This window comes from Bos javanicus, chromosome 5, assembly GCF_032452875.1.
Source record: "Bos javanicus breed banteng chromosome 5, ARS-OSU_banteng_1.0, whole genome shotgun sequence".
NCBI classification, from domain to species: Eukaryota; Metazoa; Chordata; class Mammalia; order Artiodactyla; family Bovidae; genus Bos; species Bos javanicus.
In genome coordinates, this window is record NC_083872.1 from 56,331,822 (window position 1) to 56,340,559 (window position 8,738).

Consider the following 8,738-nt stretch of genomic DNA (forward strand, 5'->3'; position numbering starts at 1 on the left):
TACTTTCCTCACTTTTCTTTATCAGCAGCCTCCTCAAAGGACATGAGGCTTCTACTAATATGCTCTTCAATATTTTTCAGTCTTTCACTAACACTCCTAGATTCCTTCCTGCTTCTACCTAAGACCCAGTTCCAAATCCATTCCCACATTGTTAGATTTTTATTATGGTAGCACTTCATTTCTAATATTTGAACAATCCTAGAAGCTAAAAGCCACACTCAGGAGCCAACTATATATGCTGTTGTCTATTTTGCTTAACAGCTTTGGATATCATTCAGTATCAGTAGATATAGATTAATCCAGTGTCCCATTGTCTGATTGAATCATATCTTTAAAATTTTAACTTACTAATATTTAAGATTTAAATGATTAATATTTTAATTGTTAATAGATTGGCCAATTGCTCTAAGCTGGGTCCATTTACACTCACAACAGTGTATGATAGTGACTATTTCTTCAAATACTTGACCACTTGTGTTAGCAAACTCTTTGACCTTTACTAACTTGCTAAACAAAAACCATTTCATTGTTACTCTAATTTGGATTTTATTTATTATGAATAGGGTCAAGTGTACATTCATTTGTTTGAAAAGCCATTTTTACTTTTTCCCTCAACTGTCTAATCACAATTTTTGCCTATTTAGGGGTGACTGATCATTTTTTCTTATTGATGTTTTATAGCTCTTAAGAAAAATAGACCTTTATCTGTCTTACATGTTGCACATATTTTTTCAGTTTGTCATTTCTCAAGTTTGTTTATAGAAATTCCTTCACTCAAGCTTTTTATACAGGCAAATCTATTAATATGTCCTTTTATATCTTACTTAGAGATCTCTTCCCCACTCCAAGATTATTAAAAAAAAAAAAAAAAAACTCCATGAATTATTTTACTACTCTTTGTGGTTACATTTTTAATAACAAGATATTTGATACATCTAGAATTTATTTTGGTGTAAAGAGGGTGAGAATCTCAATTTCCCTCCAGCCGATTAGTCATTTCTTTGTACACAGTTCCTCCAATAATCCAACCTTCCCTCCCCCCTGCCCCCACATTTACATTATGTTTTACATTTCCTATTATATCTTTTTTCCCTATTAAATTGTGACATCTTTTATTAGAATCATGGAACCACAGAACTTAGGGCAGCATCAAGAATCCAGCTACAGCTAAGGTAGTACAGGTCTGCAGCTTGCACGCATAAGTACAACCAATCTAGGCACTGTTTGGGGATCTTCCCTTCCTCAAGTCTGCAACAAGGAGCAGTCAGAAGAAGCAGGCCCTTGAATTACTGAGTGTTTGTTACATCATTGAGTATTCCTTAGAGAACTGGGGTATGCGGGGGCCGGTGGGCGGGGGAGGCGAGGCTAGGAGGGAGGCTGTCAACTTGTCTTTGTTAGCTAGGCAGTCTTTATTTTCCAGTCTTGTCTGGGTTCCTTTATCTCACCCTAAGTATCCAAGTCTTCCTTGAAATGGGTTTACAGGGCGTCCCCGCCCCATCACTTCCTAAAACCCTTATCGCCAGTCCTGGCCAAAGTCTCGATGGAAAGACGGCTGCGAACGAATAGGAACAGAGTGACTGGAATCGCGGTGGGGCGGGGCAGATGCCAGGGTTCGGGGGCAAAGGGCTGGCGGGGAGGGAGGGGGCGTGAAGAGAAGGACCTTCGTGCTTCGCTGGCTTCGCGCCCCCGCAGTGTCCTCCGCGCCCACCAGAAGGCGCCCCAGCGCTCTCATTCTCGGCGCGTAGCCTGACGCCCCTCCGCAACCAGCACCCAAGCCAAGCTGCCGCGATCTGAAAAGCCGGGCGGCGGCCCGGGCTCTCCCGGCCCGGCAAGAGGGACAGGGTCCCAGGGAACCCCGGATTTATTTCTGGAATTGAAGTGCGGCGGTTTCTCGACTCCGATCCCCCAACCCCGCAGGAAACGCCCAGAACCACCCCAGCGCGGTGGTCTACAAAGCCCGGAGAGTCCAAAGGCGGGCGGGGTTGTGCGCGCTCGGGAGGCAGGATTCCCCGTCACTCTCAGACTCATGCCCGACTCCCCAATCAGGCCGCCTCCAGCCCCATGAGGACTCTCAGGCCAGGGCTGAGAGCCTGGCACAGCCCTGACCGAAATCTTGCGGCGGCCTTAAAGCGTTAAGACAGGTCAGTGCTGGGGCGGGACGCGGGACTGAGCCGGAAGCGGGAAGAGGCGCGCGCACCGGTCCACCTTGTCGCCCCGCACGGCTTCGCGAGGCCACCCACGGGGTCACCTCCGCCGGGGCCACCCAGCAGCGCGGGCGTGATTCTGCATTTTTTCATGACAGGCAAGGTGTGGCGCTGCCCTCTGCAGCCCACCCGGGCCAGGTGATGCTCGGACTGAGGGGGTGGGGGATGCGTGGGCCAAGGGAGGCGGCGGGCTCCGGAACATCGGCTATTCTAATAAAACGGTGCTTTTTCTACTTACGAGCCGCCGCGTCGAAACAGCTACCTCCAAAGGTCTCTTGCTTCATCGAGATAACAGGCCTCGGGCGTGAATGGAAAGCGAGATGTGGGAGAGGGCGAGAAGAAAGGAGGCTAGGAGACCCGAGGCCCGGGGAGTGAGGGGAGGGGGACGAGGGTACCGATTCGCTATACAAATCCTGGCGCCCGAGATGCGGGAAGCCACAGCCGGGCCGGCTGGAGTCTCCGGAACTGCGGGGGCCCAGAGTCTCAACCCACGCTTTCGCCCACCACCTTCTCACCCTCCCACTTCTTCGCCCACCCAGGATGCGGCTGGGCCGCCGGGCCCTCTGTGTGCTCGTCCTGCTGCTCGCCTGCGCCTCGCTGGGGCTCCTGTACGCGAGCACCCGGGTCGCGCCGGGCCTTCGGACACCTCTTGCGCTGTGGACGCCCCTACAGGGCAACCCCAGGCCAGAACTGCTAGGTCTTGCCCCTGAGCCCAGATACGCACACATCCCGGTCAGGATCAAGGAGCAAGTGGTGGGGTGAGTGTAAGGAGTCGGGGTGACAGCATGGCACTCGCTGGTGGGTAGTCTGGGAAGCTTCTGTTTCCTCTACTGCTGAGCTCTGATGCCTGGGTTCCCCAGAGTGGTTGTGGCGGGGCGGGGAGTGAAGTGAGAGGTGGAGGGGGCTACTGAGTCTTGTGCTTCGGGAGTGGGAAGGGACGGTTGCAATCAGGGGAGGGCCCTGACTTTGTGAGTCTTGGTCATTCCCTGTGAAAGGAGTCCAGCTGGGGTCCTGATGGTGTGTAGGCAACTCTGAAACCTTAGCATTTGGTTTGTTCTATATCTCTGTAAAATCCAGATGTAGAGGATGGGTCATCTCATGGGCGGTCCCTCCTCTGGGGGACTATTTGAAGAGCAGTGATTAAGAGGACAGATTTTGGATGAGCAGGGTTGAATGGGGAAGGTGCGGGTGCTGTGTCAACCTTCCGTGGGATGAGTGAGCTGTATGGCTGGGCTCTGAGGACCCTTCCTTCCGGCTCCACAGGCTGCTGTCTGCGAACAATTGCAGTTGTGAGTCCAGTGAGGGAAGCCTTCACCTCCCCTTCCAGAGGCAGGTCCAAGCCTTTGACTTCACCAAGGCCTTTGACCCTGAGGAGCTGAGCACTGTGTCTGCCTCGAGGGAGCAGGAGTTCCAGGCCTTCCTTTCAAGGTACCCAGCGGAAAGGAGGATGTGATTCTGCCTGTGGAGAGCCGTGGGAGGCCTGGAGGGAGGGTGTGGTAGGAGGGAGAGCATGCTCCCCTTGACTCCTCCTCTGTCCTCCCCCTCCTTCACTGCCAGGAGCCAGTCTGCTGCTGACCAGCTGCTCATAGCCCCTGCCAACTCCCCGCTACAGTACCCCCTGCAGGGTGTGGAGGTCCAGCCCCTCAGGAGTATCTTGGTGCCAGGTGGGGAGGAGGGTCCAAGGGGAGGACCTAAACCACTGTGAGGGTGGCAGAGCCCAGGCTGGGTGAGAAAGAATGAGGGAAGATTGGAATGCCAGGTGGGGGGCTTCTAATGAAAGGGAAACTGGAGGTCAGGGAGGGCTCATGAGGTGGGAGATGGGGACAGAAGGGACTCTAGGGTTGTGGGGAATTGCCGAAGACAACTGGAGAGGTTTATGGAGAAGGGTGTGTTCTTGCTGACTGGCTGAAGTTAGATGGACAGGCAGGGCAGGCCACACAAGACCTACTGCTTTGATGGGAAGGAGTGAGAAATCGGTTACTCTGGGCTATGCCCTACAATGTGCCCTGCTGTGGCCTCAATAGGAGGGATGGGTGAGAAGTTCTGTGCTGTGTGAGGTGAAAGAGGGAGGAGAAAGGGAGGAATCCCAAGCTGTCTGTGATTCTGGTTCCCTCTCCTTGCTTCCAGGACTGGGCCTGCAGGCCACTTCCGGTCAGGAGGTATACCAGGTGAGAAAAAACAGGAGGGTGGGGAGGCCGGGTGGGCATTAATGATGAAGGAAGGGCAGCGAGGCTGCCAAAGGAGGGATGGAAGAAGCAGGGAGGCAAGAGGTGGGTAGGGGGCATAACCCTGCACCCTGCACTTGCCAATCCCCCCTCCCAGGTGAACCTGACTGCCTCCTTGGGCACCTGGGACGTGGCAGGGGAAGTAACTGGAGTGACTCTCATCGGAGAAGGGCAGCCAGATCTCACCCTCACCAGCCTAGGGCTGGACCAACTCAATCGGCAGCTGCAACTGGTCACTTACAGCAGCCGAAGCTACCAGGCAAACACAGCAGACACAGGTGCGAGGCCTGGGTGGATGTAGTAACAGGCTGGGTGAACACAGGAAGCCAGAAAGGAAGGAGCAAGCAAATGGCAAAGGGTGTGGGAGACACTCGGGCAATGGCCAGAGCTGTCCAGACACACAATGGGCATTTCAGCTGGGCCAGCAGGGCCAAGGAGGGAGAGAAGGGGCCTTTGTTCAACTGGGGCTGGAACAGGCCAGAGGGAAACCCGAGCCTTGGGTGTGTCCCCCCTTCAGCCCAACCATGGGGGCCCCAGGAAATGACCTGACCCAAGAACTAGAAGACTCAAGCTCTATTCCCAGCCCACCACTTACTAGAGGGCAAAGAGCTTTCTGTCCCAGAGCCCCCATTTCTCCTCTGGCAAAAGGGGTATAACAGCCCTCCTGCTTCTCTCCAAGGCTTCTTTACCAAGCCTACTCCCACTGGGGGGCCTTTGCACTTGCTGTTCCCTCTGCCTAGACTACGCATCCCCTAGATTTTTGTATGGCTGGCTCCTTATCATTTGGATCTCAGCTCAGATGGATCCTCTTCACTCTCACAATACTTGTCTTATTTTCTATTCAATACTTATCTGTACCTGAATTTTCTTATTTACTTAACCTGGAACCAGATGGACTAGGTTCCTACCCCAGCTTTCTTGCCTGAGTTGGGTAATTATGGACAAGTTAATTTCTCTTTGCCTTCTTTTTTCTGTAGTAGGAATCTACTTAATAGGGCTATTGTGAGGATTAAATGAGTTCATATAGTTAACGTAATTTTAAAAGTGCCTGGCACACAGTAAATGCTCAATAAAGGCTAGCTTTTAATGAAAACTTTTATCATCTTTCTCCCACCCATTAAAATGTAAGTTCCAGGGGGATACGAACCTTGCATTCTTATCTAACAGGGCCTAGAAAAGTGCAACACAGGGTAGGCACTTAAATACTGACTTACTGAAAAGAGAATTTTGGCCAAGCCCTAGGGGCCACATCTCATGTCTTTCTTCCCAGTCCGGTTCTCCACTGAGGGACACGAAGCTGCCTTCACCATTCGCATAAGACACCCACCCAACCCTCGGCTGTACCCACCTGGGTCTCTACCCCAGGGAGGTGAGACGGGTATGCTCAGGGGCATAGATCCAGCCTGACAGGAAGAAAGTTGGGAGAGGGTGGCCCTGGGAGGTGTCTTCCTTCTCCTCACTCGCCACTCTCCTCTGCACCTAACTCTGTCCCTCACTCCTAGCCCAGTACAACATCAGCGCTCTGGTCACCATCGCCACTAAGACCTTCCTTCGTTACAATCGGTTACGGGCACTCATCGCCAGCATCCGCCGCTTCTACCCAACGGTCACAGTGGTAATCGCGGACGACAGCGACAAGCCAGAGAGCATTAGAGGTCCCCACATCGAGCACTATCTCATGCCTTTTGGCAAGGTGCACAGCCACAGGGCACCGGGAGGGGGCATGCCCTCAGTCTGCAGTCTCCAGGGTAGTGAATCCAGCATGAGGATTTCTGAAATGTAAGCTCCACGGGAGCGGTCTTATTTGAGCTGCCTTCTTAGAATGGTGCTTAGCATCTAGTAGGGGCTCAATAAATAGTTGATGGATGAATGAATGAACGCATGAATCAAATACATTCCAAGACTTTCCCCCAGAACACCCACTCAGAGCCTCTGGCAGTGGGAAACTGCATTTTTTTTAAACCTAGCTCCCGGCCATTCCTAAGCACTTCCAAAGTTTGGAGAGGGGCACAGGTTGTTGAGGGGCTTCCCAGGTAGCTCATTTAGTAAAGAATCCGCCCGCAGGAGATGCAGGTTGGATCTCTGGGTAGGCAAGATCCCCTGGAGGAGGAAATGATAACCCACTCCAGTATTCTTGCCTGGGAAATCTCATGGACAGAGGAGCCTGGCGAGCTACAGTCCATGGGGTCGCAGACTGAACATACACGCACAGACAGAGGCTGTTGAGAGGGGTCAGGAGTGAGGAGTAGGCGGCAGAGGGCTGCGTCCTATCTCAATAGCATCGCCAACCGTACTTACTCTTTCCCAGGGCTGGTTCGCAGGCCGAAACCTGGCCATATCCCAAGTAACCACCAAGTACGTGCTGTGGGTGGACGATGACTTCGTCTTCACGGCGCGTACGCGACTAGAGAGGCTTGTGGACGTGTTGGAGCGGACGCCGCTGGACCTGGTAGGGGAGGGGCCGCGGGATGGAGGATGGGAGGAGGGCTTCCGGGAGGCTAAGGGCAAGGCCGGGAGACCCGAGAGCAGCCAACCCTGGGACGGAAGCAGAGCCTGGGCCACTGTCTGGGTCCTGCAGGGGTGGGGCGGGGAAGGACCCAGGAGGAAAGCCAGCCTGTTGGGGAGAGGGAGCCTAGACCTAACCCCTTCCAGTGCGCGTCCGGCCTGCAGCCATCCTCCCGCCCCGGCAGGTGGGGGGCGCGGTGCGCGAAATCTCCGGCTTCGCCACCACCTACCGGCAGCTGCTGAGCGTGGAGCCCGGCGCGCCAGGCCGCGGGAACTGCCTCCGGCAGAAGCGCGGCTTCCACCACGAGCTCGTCGGCTTCCCGGGGTGCGTGGTCACAGACGGCGTGGTCAACTTCTTCCTGGCGCGCACCGACAAGGTGCGCGAGGTCGGCTTTGACCCTCGCCTCAGCCGCGTGGCGCACCTGGGTGAGTGGCGCCCCCTCCAGGCCGGGCAGGGACCCTTCGGGGCTCGGGACCAGGGACCGCGGGGTGGTGAGACAGTAAGGTGCCTGGGGCCCTGGGTACTACTGCCCGACCACCCCGCGGAGCCCACAGCTGCCACCGGGGTCCCTAGAGCAGTTCTACGAATATTCACCAAGACCCGTGCCCCGGCCACAGAGAGAGCTCCAAACATCCCAGCCCCAAACATCATTTAAACCTCAGCGGCCAGTACAGCCACTGGGTCTGCCTTGAGCTTCCCCACCACAGTCACCTCGGCCTCTATCCTGCTCCCAACGGAATCTCCTGGTTCAGGCCACCTCGGAGCAGCCAAGTCCGCATTTATTGAATTTTTGGGTGTGTGAGTGTGTGTTGCAGGAGGGAGGAAGGGAGGGAATCCGTTTTCAAAGCACAAGGTAAGGATATTGACTCCATTTTATACAAGACTCAAAAGGGTTAATTTACATGCCTAAGGTCCTTAGAGATGGAGTCTTTGCATATGCACCCACCATATCCCAAATCTCAGTTCTCCTTTAGGGGCAGCGGTGCCTCTGAATCCTCAAGACCCTTCATTGTGTACTCCCCTTCCCTCTGCCCCCAGAATTCTTCCTGGATGGACTTGGTTCTCTTCAAGTGGGCTCCTGCTCAGACGTCGTTGTGGATCACGCATCCAAGTTGAAGTTGCCTTGGACCTCAAGGGATGCGAAGGCAGAGACTTATGCTCGGTACCGTTACCCGGGATCACTGGACGAGAGTCAGGTGGCCAAACATCGCCTGCTCTTCTTCAAACACCGGCTGCAGTGCATGACTTCAGAGTGATGGCCACTTGGGGCCTTTCAGCTGTCAGACTGGGCCTGCCTCCTTGTCCCTGCCAGGAATTCCTAGCAAACCCCGCCAGCCAGTGACCACTCCACTGACTGTCCCAGTCTCCTTCAGAACTTGATCCCAAACAGGGGCTTGTCCTGGTGTCACTCCTCCTTTCTGCAAGTGCCCAGGGCCATGATGGAGCCATAACTTGTCCCACAGCCAGTGCCAAGTCCTCCCCCCTACCCCTTCTCCTAGGGAAGGGAGTGGGGGGTTGCTTTTCAAGTGCCAAAGAGCCCAAAGGGGGACTCTACAAACCTAAAGCAGAAATACTCTCCTCTCATCTCCTTGGTACTAAGGGGTTGGGGAAGTCCCCAGTATATAGTCCCAGGGCTGTGCCCCCATCTCTGGATCCAGGACTCTGTGCAGTGGCTGCAGCCTCACCCCCATGGAGAGAATGGAGTTGGAATGGGGGCTGGTGAACATACAGGGGAAAGCCATTTTTAGTTGTGTCTTTGCAATGCTTTGGGAGTGGAGGAAGGGGCACCAAGTGTCCATGTGC

The 8,738-nt window shown here is 54.2% G+C and overlaps 1 protein-coding gene across 2 annotated transcripts; it reads left to right on the forward strand.

Moving 5' to 3' along the window:
• Window positions 1–376: 376 nt before the first annotated feature.
• Window positions 377–8,682, forward strand: B4GALNT1 (beta-1,4-N-acetyl-galactosaminyltransferase 1). 2 transcript variants are annotated; one of them, XM_061416687.1, is made up of 11 exons: window positions 377–2,141; window positions 2,744–2,962; window positions 3,468–3,632; window positions 3,762–3,868; window positions 4,332–4,372; window positions 4,527–4,707; window positions 5,700–5,807; window positions 5,932–6,122; window positions 6,738–6,878; window positions 7,120–7,360; window positions 7,974–8,682. In XM_061416687.1, exons 2-11 carry the CDS (start codon window positions 2,745–2,747, stop codon window positions 8,189–8,191), a joined length of 1,611 nt encoding a protein of 536 aa, XP_061272671.1. In that variant the 5' UTR covers window positions 377–2,141; window position 2,744; the 3' UTR covers window positions 8,192–8,682. The 2 variants fall into 2 exon arrangements, with proteins under 2 accessions (XP_061272671.1, XP_061272672.1); XM_061416688.1 differs by having other exon boundaries at window positions 379–2,141; window positions 5,700–5,798.
• The last annotated feature ends 56 nt before the right edge of the window (window positions 8,683–8,738 follow it).

What these genes read in the sequence shown, in the direction of transcription:
- B4GALNT1 (XM_061416687.1), top strand. Translation starts at nt 2,745, where the DNA reads ATGCGGCTGGGCCGCCGGGCCCTCTGTGTGCTCGTCCTGCTGCTCGCC. An exon ending in AGCGGACGCCGCTGGACCTG is followed by an intron (nt 6,879 to 7,119) that starts GTAGGGGAGGGG and finishes CCGCCCCGGCAG; the next exon opens with GTGGGGGGCGCGGTGCGCGA. An exon ending in CAGCCGCGTGGCGCACCTGG is followed by an intron (nt 7,361 to 7,973) that starts GTGAGTGGCGCC and finishes CTCTGCCCCCAG; the next exon opens with AATTCTTCCTGGATGGACTT.